The sequence below is a fragment of the Xiphias gladius genome, chromosome 22, assembly GCF_016859285.1.
Source record: "Xiphias gladius isolate SHS-SW01 ecotype Sanya breed wild chromosome 22, ASM1685928v1, whole genome shotgun sequence".
Classification (NCBI taxonomy): domain Eukaryota; kingdom Metazoa; phylum Chordata; class Actinopteri; order Istiophoriformes; family Xiphiidae; genus Xiphias; species Xiphias gladius.
Window position 1 is genome coordinate 15305148 of NC_053421.1, and position 13639 is coordinate 15318786.

Sequence of the window (13639 nt, forward strand, 5' to 3'; positions counted from 1 at the left end):
AGATGGGGGATGCTTTTCATTGATCCTTAATCCTAAATCAAAGCCGTCACTGGGAGCTACTTTGATATTTGTTTAATGTTTACAGATGGCATGTGGGGTGCAGAGGAAGAAATATAAAGATGTCACATTTCCTGGTGCTCGTGTCAATGGTGAGCCTATAAGGGATGGCTTTATAGAAGATAATGAAAAAAGTTTGATTTAAACACAAATAAAGGCATCCATTTAAAAGCACACAAACTTCTCTAAAAAAAAAACCCCACCACCATCATTATCATCATTATCATCATCATCATCATTACCATCATCATTATCTTAAGTGCAATGCCTCAGAGTCGAGGCTGAGTCTGGGTCATGTGAACTCTTACCAGAGGACACAGATGAACCTGAGAGGCTTGAGTTACTGGATGCTGCCATGCCAACCCGTTTCACGGCGCGGTTACTCCCGTTTGGCCAAGGTGCGCTCGCAGCAGCTCGTCCCCGGCGGTGCCTCCATTTCGCTCGCGCCCTTACCGTGCTGCACCTTTGACGGCTGCACCCGTGACTATTTCATGTCTCGTCTCGCCCCGATCCCACCACCAGTCAGTCTGTCTGAATCCGCCGATCCTTCTCCCCCCCCCCGGCTCGCTGTGCGCCTTGGCGAGGAGCTCGCGCTGCCGCATACACCGTAGGGGGCTCCCGCCACAGATAAAAATAGTCTGACAGGCTACAGGAATAGGCAACCGCGGGTCAGTTTCTCCGAAGCATTCCCTCACACCGAACAGACAGAATCTGTAGGTCTGGATTCTCGTGCCGTGTGGAAATCGGCTATGGTTTCCATGTGCCACTTTAAGGATTGTATTGAACACACTACACTGCAGCGTAGACGCGCCTTCTTAAAGCGAAAGTTTGGAGCAGGGTTGCCAGATGTGAGCAATCCCGACGTGCAAAAGGAAGCCCAAAACGACCGATTTGAGCTCGGTTTGCAAAATCCAAACCAGACGTTACTTTTTTTTCTTCTTGGAAACCACGAATGTGACAGACTCGTGCCAACCAAGGCCCAACTGGCTAAACCCTCCAGATTCGGCATTGCATATTTTCATCAGATGTCATGTTATGTCATGTTATGTTGAAACAGCCAGAGTGAATCCCTGTGCCTTGTGCGCCATCTGGTGGGCTTCCCTCTCTCCCATGGGATCACAGACTCGAGAAAAAGATGGATGTAGTGTTTCGTGACATTAACCCACAGATTTCGAAGGCAGGCTTTGAAGACAGGAGTTCCCCACAATTCCAAACGCATGCCCTCTTGCTTCTTTCACGGTACGTCTTCCTAATGGCCCTCCAAGGAAGAGATGGAAGGGGAGACTTTGAGGAGTGAACTGAGGAAGAACATTGGCTGGTTTTTTGTCATCTTGATTTCGTTAGTGTGACGGGCCCTAGGTCTCAACACCAAATTCCTGTTTTTTTTAAAAGTATTATTTATATATTTTAGTGTAAGAAAGTTGTTAGAGCAATTGGCTCGGGATCACATCCAGTTATTGAACCAGAGCAGGCGGTTTCTACACTGTGCTCCAAGGGGTCACTGAATCAGAGAAAGCTGTGTCTACCGTCTGTGCCGGGACTCGATCTCAGAATGCGGTGTAATCCGTCAGGTTTCATTACAAAATTACCTGATCGAAATGCCAAATGAAAGAAAGTCAACTAAAATCTGTTAAAACCAACTAATTTGCTCAAACCGTATCATGCACACGCTCCCTCAGGTGAGGCTGCCCAAGGTTGTCCAGCTCTAATAGCAAATAATTCCATGTCAGCACTTGAGGAAGAGCAGGAAATGTAAACAGCTGATTGAGGTTATTCAAAGTTACCCATGTCTGTTTATCAGATACTCCTGCTTGCACTAATTTAAGAGACCATGATGTTGATGTAGGGGATGCTAAGCCCATCCCTCAGTAGTTTTATCAGGCCTCTCCAAGAAAGGCGGAAAACACTAGACTCAGTAGTATCATACATGCCGGAAAACTGTATTGCCGAACCCTCTTCATCTAGTTGGGCTTCTCCCTGTCCCCTTGGTTAGTAAACCTGATTCGACACACAGGCCCTGCACTGATTTTCAAAAGGTTAATGCAATGACAAAGCCTGACAGCTTTTCTCTCCCGGGGATGGCAGACTGTGTTGATCAGGTGGGGGCAGCCCAATAAGTCAGCAAGTTTGATCTTCTGAAGAGTTACTGCCAGGTTCCCCTTTCTAAAGGAGCCAGAGAAATCTCTGCTTTTTTGACACCATCAAGTCTATACTCTTACACAGTCGTGCCATATGGGCTGCGAAATATCCCAGCCACATTTAATGAACAAGGTCGTGTGTTGGTCGGAGGACTGTGCAGTTTGTTTGGATGATGTGGTAATTTATAGTGACACTTCGGAGGAATACCTTAAGAGACTACACGCTCTATTTGGCAGGCTGCTGTGGGCCCGCTTGACTGTCAGTCTTTCCAAATGTGAGTTTGCGGGAGCTGCAGTAACCTACTTGGTTAAGGATGTGTGGCAAGTGGAGGCTCCTCCCATTCATGCAAACGCTTTGGCAATAGAGGCATTCCCTGTTCCATCCACTAAGCGGGAGCTGTTGCATTTTCTGGGGATGGCTGGTTATTACTGTGGGTTTTTTGCCAATTTTCCATCTGTATTGGCCCCAGTGACTGAGTTGTTGAAGGCTGATGTTAAATATGTTTGGTCTTCGATGTGTCAACAGGCTTTTGACCCTGTGAAGAGCCTGTTGTCTTCAGCTCCCCTGCTTGTGGCTCCCTGGCTGGACCTGTCATTCCAATTTCAAGTTGATGCCTGTGATGTTGGTCTAGGGGCGATTTTGTTACAGGCAGATGAAATGGGGGTTGAAAGATCAGTTAGCTACTTCTCTAACCAAGCGCTGTCAGTTTGTTTGCCAGAGTGGCGGGATAAATATGATCAGCACTCCCTTCTCTGTCATTACCACTGCTGACATGTCCATGAATAATCCAGTTCAGATGTTCACTGGCTAACGGATAAGACTGTGTGGTTGTAGTGGGCAGCTTCCAGATCAGATTGTGTGCAACAATTGCAACCAAACATAGGGTACAAAAAAAAAAAAAAAAGAGCTGATGTGTGACAAGCCTGCAGCATGGCAGAGTGTGGCAGTCTGACACAGCTGTCAATCGATGCACAACTAAAAATATAGCTATCCTCAAGCCTTACTGGCTTCTTTTAAATAAAACAGTTTTTTAAAACTGCGACCAAGAGTTTAGAACAAGGGGAAATCCCCGATTTATACCCAGTTTTGTAAGCAGCAGACAATTGATGACGATGATGCAGTCTCCACCTCCTTATCTGTTCACCTGAGCTGCCACATCACAGTCCAAAATTTTTCTTCCAAGCTGAGAGTAGCTTCTGCAATCATTCTATCGTGTTTGTCAGCGCCACACTCTGAAATTAAGCAATTTTGGATGGGTGATTTTATATAGGCACTAATGTGTCAAAGATGTGCGTCTGTCAGCTTATTTCGGAGCACCTCTGCCCACTAGAAGTCAGAAATTAATAACTGCAGCTTTAAAAATCCCATCATGTATTCTAAAAAGCACTATTTGAGTCAGGAGCTGGTGGATATTCATAAAATTTCAATTAAGGCAAGCCTATGTCTTAAAAGGACATGCACAGATATAATTCATCACATAAATAATGAATGCTTTCTATTTGTGTCTCACAGTTACAGGCCGCAGTCGTCGTGAATGCTGGCTGAGAGGCGTTTTTCGCCGAAAACATTTTGACATGTAACAGCGGGAAAAGCACAGGCGTGAATAATAAAATGAATGATGGCTGAATTCCATTTAGCTGCCTCAGTTTCAGGGTCCCGGTGTTTTGCGTGCTGCCTCGCCGCCACACTGTCTCGGCTCACTGGGACACTTGAATACAGCAGAGCCATCAGAGCCAAAGGCCTATTGGCCAAATCGGGCACATGAATTAAATGGAGGCATCGGCAATGTAATAAGTAAAACCTGTGGTTTTTCCTGCAATGACAAGTGTAAATGTCTGCCATGAGAAATAAATAAAAAAAAAAAAAAAAATTTTATATATATATATATATATATATATATATATATATATATATAAACAGCAAAAAAAAATTGTGAGGGATTTTAGTAAACACAGTAGCATTTTAAAGCTGCATCAATCAGTTTTTAGGCCACTGGGTGACAGACACACAACTCCAACATAATTTATTTGTTTTTCTGAACTGTCACCAGCACTAGAGATTTTCACCTCATTTTTTTTTTTTTGTCGCTGTCACTCAAACTATGGGACAGGATTGTCCTTAAACACCACACTTGGAAAGTACACGATTCTAGTATTTCAGTATGCCTCATTTTGTCGTTTTGTTTTTGAGAAGATACTCTGTGCTGGCTAAAATATCCCTTCAAGAAAGCTAAAGTAACATTGTCCAAGTGAGTTAAAAAAAACACACTAAGTATGTTAGGTACCAAATGCCAACCTTCCTATCTTATTTGCAATTGCAAGCTTTGTGCCCCTTTTTCTTGTCTTTTCAATATGCTCAACCACACTGAGCCGAAAATAGCCTTGCTGCTACTTATCGGTTTATAGGAGAACAACTTACTCACCAAGTCAGACTAAAATACCTCGAAACCGGGCTGTTTTCAGCGGGCTGGATTAGCAAAAAAAACCAAGGTCATCTTCCTTGTGTAAGCGACTTAGCCAAAACGTCGGGTGTTCCCTGCAAGGCCGCACCGAGGGTTAAACGTCCAGCTCCTCGAAAACAACCACCACGTGATCCCCAAGTCCTCATATGATCGATTCAGAGGTGATCATGTGACCCAGCCTTACAGTCTCACGCTTCTCAGTCAGCCCGCAGCTGACCGCTCCGTAAGGACGTCTGGAAACTGAACATGGGGTGAGTTTCGACGAATTGATATGTTGGTTTTCTTTTGTTTTTTTGAGCTTCTTCCGTCCGCAGGCAGACACTGGGGTCAGACCCTTTTGATAGCTGAGTCACTTGTGGTGTTCAAGGTGCACACAAAACTGGCCGGGACTGTATTCTGAGATGCATGTTGTCAACATTGGCAGGCTGTTGAAGGAAACCCTGGGTTTCCTGTTACTGTGGGCCTGTCTGGACTCGGCGGGCTCCCGGAGCTGCTCGTCGTTTTTCTGCCGAAAATCTCACCGTGTCCGCGGCCCGAACGGAGGGGACCCCGGGTCTCCTCTCTTTCTCACTCCTTACCTCGAGAAAGGGGCCATAGATGAAGGTAGGAACACTCACATTACGTAGCACTACAACAACAGTGCAGTCAGCAAGGCTCACTGTTACAGGTCACTTTTCAGAGGCTGCAGGGCCACATGCATTTCTGTGTTGCGTGGACATTTACTGTGTCGACATCTTTCTCTTCCAGCCAGGAAACTGAGTCTGGTAGGAGATCTGCCGGGTGCCAACGTCAAAAGCTATGCCGGGTACCTCACTGTCGACAAAAAATACAACAGCAACCTCTTCTTTTGGTTCATCCCTGCACTCATGGTAGGCTCAAACCTACGTATTTGCAACGGGGAGGGTGGGGGGTCCCCACAGCACAGAGTCACATTACTGTCAGTGCTGCAGCAGTTTGCGAAAGGATCACAGCGAGGGGCAGAGAAATTTTGGGATAAATTCCTGCGCTTTATTGTGCTCACTGCATTTTAACTGTGCCCCCTCAGTCCACGTGTGATAAGAAATTTCACCACGTATGTTTAGTCAGCTGTGGCAGAGGAATGCCAGCTCTCATGGCAGATTTCCTCTTCTGTTGAATGTCACGTTTCTTTCAGCCAAGGTCTAACGGGAAGAGTGAATATCGTCCAAGCTATTTCATACTTCAGCGTAATAAAGTCAAATGCCGTTTCCATGACAAGACCCTTGGGTCCTGCAGTTCAGATGAGCTTTACATTACAGTGCATGCTTTTTCGTGAGAACGTTACACTTAACATCCCCTAATAATAATTGGGGGTTCGCTCCAAGTCAGTTTTATTCCATTCTTCCAGTTCATCGTCAATGATGACACTTCTCTGTGTGACAGCTTTTTTTCAACCAATATGTGTGGCCAGATAAAGTACTGTGTTATACTAAGTTATTTTCACATTATACTAAAACTAATAAAATCTTTCATTTCAGCCTGAGAAGTTAACAATCTACTATAAGGTGACATTGATGTTTGACATTGTACACTGATTATTTGCCAGTTCTCTACAGTCTGATAAACCCAAGCCTGACCTGATCCTAAACCTTACCCCATTTTAATCTCTACTACTATCACTGCTTTGGAAGATGAGTGATAACAGGTCTATTAAAGTGCAAATATCAAGCGGTTAAATTCAGTTTTGTTTTGTTTTTTTTTAACCTTTGTTAATAAACTGAAGTCACCACAAGGTGGAGCTGAGATCTCAACTCTATCTCTGCACTGACTTGTCCGACAGCCAAGTCAAGGGAACACTCCAGTCCTGCTCTGGCTGCAAGGCGGACCCGGTGGCACCTCCATGTTCGGTCTGTTTGTGGAACACGGACCATATGTGGTTTATAAGAACTTGACTGGTGAGAACTGTTAACATCGAGATCCAGATTTAACCTAATAATCTTAAAGTCTGTGTTTGAGCATTATTTAGATTTTCTGACCTGTGTGTCTTTTCTGTCTTTGCAGTTGGTTTGAGGGACTACGCTTGGACAACGAGATATTCAGTTTTGTACATTGACAATCCAGTATGTATTCTTTATTTATCCTCAGACAAAAAAAAAAAGACAAACTAATTACATGAAACGCATCTTTCATTCAATGTCTCTCAGCTCATCTGACTTTTTCATGTGCACGAATATTTACTGAAATATCTTGACGAAGAGTTTGTTTGTTTGTTTTCTCTTTCTCAGGTCGGAACAGGTTTCAGCTTCACTGATGATGACAGGGGTTTTGCTCAGAACCAGGACGACGTTGGCAGAGATCTGTACAGGTGAAACACTCCCATCCAACTCAAACGTAGTCATTTTGTGACTTGGACCTTTAAGTCTGATGTTTTATTTGGTTACTGACTCTTTTACTATTTCTGTCTTTTCCTTAAAAGTGCTTTAACACAGTTCTTCCAGATCTTTCCTGAGTATCAGTCCCATGAGTTCTATGCAACTGGAGAGGTAAAATCTTTTTATATTTGAGGTTTGCAAATTAAGGTTGTTTAAACATTTTGAGGAGTAGCATCATACAAGTGGCTTTTTTTTTTTTTTTGAATGACATTTCACACTTTTTGTCTTTTAGTAGAAAGTAACAAGGCCTTTTAATAAGGGCTTCTGACAACAATTAAAAACATCTCACCTGGTTAAGAAATTGTCCTCACTATGTAAACTTTTCTCTGTCTCCACACAGTCTTATGCAGGGAAGTACGTTCCTGCCATTTCTTACTACATCCATAAAAACAACCCCACTGCCAAGGTGAAAATCAACTTTAAGGGGATGGCAATCGGTGATGGGCTCTGTGATCCAGAAATGGTGTGTATCTGACGCCTTGTAATGTTTTCAAACTATATCATCTTACCCAGGTGCATGGTTTGTACTTGTTTACTCTGTGGGACTTGACCTTAAAAACCATGTAATGTCTCATCTTCCATGTCAAATATAAATTTTTACTTCTTTTCCATTTCAGATGATCGGTGGTTATGGTGAGTTCATGTACCAAACGGGCATGATAGATGAACACCAAAAACAGTATGTTGTCCAGCAGACGGACTACGGGGTTGAGCTCATCCAGCAGCAGAAGTGGGTGGAGGCTTTCCAGGTAAGAGCTGTTGGCTGGCTCTTACATTCCTCAAAATACAAGTTGACACTGTTTTATCATCTTTTATCTAGAATTACAATCATTTCTAATCATTCAAGGAATGCGGGCCCCACAGCACTTGCCATTTTCAAAGAATTTTGTTATGATTGAGACTCAGCTGACATTTCTGTCTTAGGTTTTTGATAGCTTGCTGAACGGCGACGTGGAACCATATCCCTCCTTCTTCCAAAATGCTACGGGCTGCACCAACTACTTCAACTATATGACATGTCAGGTACTTAGAAACGCGGGGAGAGTTCAAAGCTGCCCATGTGACTTCTTACAGCAAGACCTTTTCTAAACTTTGTCAACGTTACTTGTATTATTTATATAATTTGTTTTACATCGCAGGAGCCTCTAGACCAGGAGTACTTCTCCCAGTTTGTGACTCTGCCAGCAGTACGACGTGCCATCCATGTGGGGAACCTGACGTTTCATGACGGCTCGGAGGTGGAGAAGCACCTCCTGCAGGATGTCATGAAGAGCATCAAACCATGGCTGGGGTTGCTGATGGACAACTACAGGGTGAGGGAACATTCACACTATTCATATTGAGATATCTAGTAAGAAAATATGGCAATACGTTTTTGACAACTTTCTCCCAACTCTCTCGCAACTTATGTACTGAAGTGTTTCCTTCTTAAACCCTTTTTCATTGCTTTAGCCCTTTTTTCTTTTTTATGTCCAGGTCTTAATCTACAGCGGTCAGCTGGATGTAATTGTAGCTGCTCCTCTGACTGAGAGGTTTCTGCCTACCGTTAACTGGACCGGGGCTGCCGAGTACAAAACAGCCCAGCGCTACCACTGGAAGGTTCAGCCCACTGACACAGAGGTGGCAGGTTATGTGAGACAAGTGCAAGAGTTTTACCAGGTGAGCAGAAACTCCCGATATTCATGTGAAAGGTATGTCACACACGTTTGTTTTAAAATCTTTTTTCTTTTCTCGTCACTCAGGTCGTCATCCGAGGAGGGGGACACATTCTGCCTTACGACCAACCGGCGAGGTCCTTTGACATGATTGACAGATTCCTTTCAACACGAGGCTGGATATGAAATGGTTTAGTTTTGAAATACGACACAGCACCGCCAGCCTAAAGAGCTCATTCGTGATCAGTGATTGTTCATTTGAAAGACTGTTGATTGTCACGTCCAATGTAAATTAGCACATTTGCAGATTTGGTACACATCGTTGCAGCTGATGTGTTATTTGTTAGCATTATAGCAGTGTTGATATTTGGTTTAGGGCTTTGGACTGCTCTGTAATGCACTACAAATGAAATAAGTTCTCTTTGCCTGGGTTCAGGCCTCCGAATCGCTGCCCACATTTCAGAATTGGACTCAAATAATAAAAATTAAATGAAAGCTAAATGGCATTTCGGTCAAATATCAGGCCTGAATTGTATGAAAATCATTTTGTGTTTACTTTTGTTGGGATTGTATGAGGGGAAATGTAGTTTTTATATTGCAATCAGTCAGTACAGGCGTGGAGATGAAATGTAAAGAAACGTGAAACCGAAGAATTGTTTTGAAATAAAGTGGGCTTTTTTTTTTTCCTAAATCTGAATGTTTTAATCTTCAGTGAGGACTGCAATTCAGTTTGCAGTCATTCAACCTCTTCTGACTGATTTCTGCAATGTTTTACACAAACACCAACATGTGGGTTTCCTTTCTGCAAGTACTGTCTGGCTAATCTACAAAATGGGCACCAGGGGTCACCGTGCTTCAAACAAACTCCATTGCATACCATGAAACTCAAAAACAATAACACTGCAAAAATTGCTGTGGTCATTTAATGTAGTTTAATAAAAAAACAAAGTTTATACCTTTAGATCTCTGATCACCTGAACTCAGGTCTTAACAATATAAAATGATTCAGTACCTCCTGAAGAAAGTATGGGGGCAACTTTGCATGTGGCAACAGCACACAATGCATGTTAATTTAATTAATATGGCTAAAATTTAATTGACATTCGGCAGAGTTCCTGTAATGATTTGGCATTTTGACAGAATGCCACGAAGATGTTTGCGTACCGAAGTTAACTGCCATGTTATTTCATCAGGCAATATCAAGCTGTCTAGACAGTTCAATAATTAATGAGTATTCTAAACCTTTAAAGCACCTGACTATTTAATGAGCAGTTGTGTCTCAAGGACAAGATCGGGAAGTGCTGTTCATCATTTGACTTCAACATTAGTTTGATACGTAATGTCTCTCGGCTAATTTTTGCAAACCAGGTTATCAACACAGGAAATGATTGCTGTGAAGTTACCAGATGTCAAGTACAGCAGGTTGTGACATCAAATCACATCAGTTAGTTGTATGTTACAGAACAAGTGCTTTATTTTCATACCGTAATGTAACTGCAGTGATAACTTTCACATCTGTACAAATGATAAAAACAAAACAAAATGGAGACAATGTCATTACAGACACAAAAATGTACAAAGTTATGCAGGTAAGAATGGATTCATCAGTTCATTACATATAAACAATTTATTTAAGCGCTGATGTGAGCCTCGACATACAACAAAAGGCAACAAGTGCTATGCAAACATTATTTACAAACGTGTACCACACATTTACTCCCTTCAAAAAGAAAGGTGGTTGCATTACATGTACAGGATTACAGAAAATGAATGACATTATGTACAATATTTATAGTTTTAGATTTAAAATAATACAGTTATAACATAATGTGTAGTAATTGTTCTCCACCTCTCACACAAATCCACACAAACACACTCACACTGCACTTCCATCTGTCCTTTTTGTCTGCCCATACAGTAACAAAAGTCTTTTCTGAAGCTGCATCCACCGTCAAAAATGAAAGGAGAGATTCTCATATCTAACTCTAAAACAGCACCATCCTCCCAATGATTCCAGTTAAAAGTGTTTTGAGGTCATTGCCATATTTTCACATGCAAGAGGTTAATTTGGAATGGTCTAATAATAGATATAATCTACATATGGTTTATAAAACAACCAAAAATAAGGTAAGTTTCAGTTCAAAGGGTTGGAACAACAAAGCCCTTTTCAAGAGAATCAATTTCTCCATCTAATCAACACACATACTCTACTGCACACACAGGCTCCACGGTTAAGACGTGGCATAAACAGTCCGAATGCCTTGAGAAAACTTGAATGTAACCCATTATGAGAATGAAGAGCATTCTCAATTCACATCCTTCATCTTTGACAAAACTGGAGCTGGAGTTGTTTTTTTTTCCAGAATAAAAACGGCGTGAACTAAACGGTACAGGGTCCTTAACTGAGACTCATCCTAAAATCCAAGCTCTAAGTTCCCTTCTTCTATCTATAGACATGTGATGCATGTCAGGCACAGTCTCTCCATAAAGCCAAACACAGTTAAGTTTGTCGCTGGTGTGTGAAAAAGGGGGATCACTGAGAATTACACGGACCTTAATATGGCTATTCTACCCTCTGGCATGACAGAGGACAAAGTGCATAGACAGCTCTGTGATCACTCCACCTGTCAGTGGAATGTATTTCATCCATCCTACTGTAAAACACAGTGCATTATGGTCATCATGCTAATGAATCGACATTCCTGGTCATAGTAAAGAGGGAAAAAAAGGGGTTTTGGTCAACACGAGAAGGCATTAAGTTTCAAGGCTAGCAGGGAGATAAAAAAGGTCACGCCTGTATTATTATCACTACATCCATCGCCAATCTGAAATACAGAGGAAGCCTGAGAGAGAGAGGAAGAGAAATTGATGAGGAGGTCAGAGGTGAAATAGAATATGGGCTATTTTTCTCCTTTGTCAGCTGGTTTTGCTGTGCACAAATTTGCAGCAGACATCTATGAGAAAGCCAATAACAGAGAAAATAATGATTAATGCCTTGATTGAACTAAGGGAAAACTGATGATAGTTACGGTGATCAAAATAGGTTTTGTTGCCTATAGTAAGCCAACAAAAGATTTTAAGAAAATTTCAGGCACATTGTGACAATTTGGAAAGCACGGGCATAAACTACTCCCCTTTAAAAACTGTAAAACACTGCCAGTTGTGGGATGCCAGAAAAAAAAAATCATTGTAATTGTCACTTTCTCAATTTCTTTTTGTTTTTCTTTCCTTACACACCCACTGAACTTTGTTCTGAAGAGAAGGAAGGCCAAACACAAGCACATAATATACATGATGCACATGCATACTCAAAACTATGCAGGCGTACGCAATCAAATGTTGTATTCATTTGGAATTTGAATCCAAAATGTGGATCCAGATGCACAAACACACACAAAAAAAAGGCTTCGATAATTAAAGCTTCAGTTGGTCCTGGAGAGCGGAGGAGTTTGTTTCAACTCCCGAGCTGCCTCACTGGTATCACAGTGTACAGTTCTGTAGCTGTAACATTATTGTATGTCCTCAGGACCACAGTGGCTTGGCCATGCTGATCATAATATGGACATACAGTAGAGAAGACGATCAATACTGCGATGTATTGCTTCTACTTAATCGTATGGTATTTTCACTGTCATGCTACATATCATAACACTCTTTGAGAATACCTCTAACAGGGAAAAGGTTAACAGTCACATACTGCACAAAAGAAAAGGATCATTACACCTGCTTGCATATTCCTGTCCTCAAGACATCATGGGGACAGTTTGACTTGGTTTCAGAAGACAACTTAAAGGCAGCAACATCCTACTCACTTATTTAGTCTTCTGCGTAATTACACATGCTACATACACTCAACATACTGTCCACATGTGACACATAGAGAATGATTTGACTCATTATTCAGTCCATTAGGCATGCAGAGATTTAAGCTCTGCTTATAGAGATGACAGTCCGAGGCTTGTGTCTCTTTCCTCTGGTTCCATGACCACCGTGGTCCGTTTTGTACCATTACACAACGGAAAAAGTCACTTAAATGCTGCATGAGATTAGCAAAACTCCCTTTCTGCTAAGCACAAAAAAGCAGATTAAAAAAGAGGCAACAAACCATAGAACATCTATGCGTTAATAGGCTTGGTCTATAAAAATACATGTAGCTACTGTATAAAGAACAGCCTCACAGGCCTTTGAGGTTTTTCTTGATGGAGGGGGGGGCATGTCCAGCTGGCGACCCTCAGAAAGCAGGGAAGCAAGGGGGGAGTTCGGGGCTACAGCTGGGGTTAAAGTCTCTCTTGCCCCTAGTGGATGGGGTTAATGTCTGTGCGGTGGTTGGCTTGCCCGTGCACACTGCTGCCCCCTACCGTCGTGGTGGAAGTAGTGATGGTGTTGTGCTGGATGACCTGCTGCTGCGAGCATGCTGGCGCTGGACTTCCCGCTGGACTGCTCTCTGGACCTGAGGAGACAGCAGAGACTTCACTGGAGATGCGCAGCGTGTGTAGAATATGTGTGTGTGCAAGTGCAAATGCTATGACCTTCAAAGTGTACAGGGAGGCTTCAAAATATAATGTGATAGCAAAAATGTCCAAATAAACACAGATCACATCTTGTTATTGTAAAAAAGACAGCTTTATTAGCAGAAAAAGATACATTTAAAACAAATGACACCCTAAATTCAAACCTAACCTCTCACCTGTCGTCCAAAAATAGGCCGTAAATGGATAACACAAAAATGTAAAAGTGAATCACTCAGCTCCGTAAACACGCCTGATGAATTTTGGACACACTGAAGGTGACATCTGTACACAAGCTAGACTCATCGATGAAAGTCGCTCCCAGTCCAGTCTGGGAGTTGGCTCTCTCCTGTATAAAAGAACCATTCAGCCAAAGGGGATGTGAGACTTATTTTCCTGTGCTAAAGCCACACGGGGAGGTGCCTTATC

General features: G+C 42.4%; 3 protein-coding genes across 4 annotated transcripts in view; 1 reads left to right on the forward strand and 2 right to left on the reverse strand.

Annotated features, from left to right (window-relative positions):
• The window catches only part of chn2 (chimerin 2), a 27057-nt gene extending 22278 nt beyond the window's left edge, over positions 1-4779 (reverse strand). Inside the window, exon 1 of one of the 2 annotated variants that reach the window (XM_040117896.1) lies at positions 4619-4779. Coding sequence is in view for 1 of the 2 variants with exons in the window: in XM_040117895.1 (XP_039973829.1) it covers positions 366-414 (49 nt within the window). In the remaining variant the exon portion in view is untranslated. Of the gene's footprint in view, positions 1-365; positions 518-4618 lie in introns of those variants that run through there. The other variant, XM_040117895.1, reaches the window with a different exon arrangement.
• cpvl (carboxypeptidase vitellogenic like) lies at positions 4773-9203 on the forward strand. The gene is made up of 13 exons (XM_040117894.1): positions 4773-4908; positions 5082-5260; positions 5405-5526; positions 6456-6570; positions 6677-6735; positions 6901-6980; positions 7092-7158; positions 7388-7510; positions 7665-7796; positions 7972-8070; positions 8187-8360; positions 8524-8706; positions 8790-9203. Exons 1-13 carry the CDS (start codon positions 4904-4906, stop codon positions 8886-8888), a joined length of 1437 nt encoding a protein of 478 aa, XP_039973828.1. The 5' UTR covers positions 4773-4903; the 3' UTR covers positions 8889-9203.
• Positions 9204-10314: 1111 nt separating this feature from the next.
• creb5b (cAMP responsive element binding protein 5b) overlaps positions 10315-13639 on the reverse strand; it is a 40553-nt gene continuing 37228 nt past the window's right edge. The window contains exon 11 of the mRNA XM_040116731.1: positions 10315-13152. Within this exon, the coding sequence (XP_039972665.1) occupies positions 12998-13152 (155 nt within the window). The 3' untranslated portion in view covers positions 10315-12997. The remainder of the gene's footprint in view (positions 13153-13639) is intronic.

Bases quoted from the DNA above. Each gene is read 5' to 3' on its own strand.
- cpvl (XM_040117894.1), top strand. The intron at 5,527-6,455 runs GTAGGCTCAAAC...CTTGTCCGACAG, and splicing joins GGTTCATCCCTGCACTCATG to CCAAGTCAAGGGAACACTCC. The intron at 6,981-7,091 runs GTGAAACACTCC...TTTCCTTAAAAG, and splicing joins GTTGGCAGAGATCTGTACAG to TGCTTTAACACAGTTCTTCC.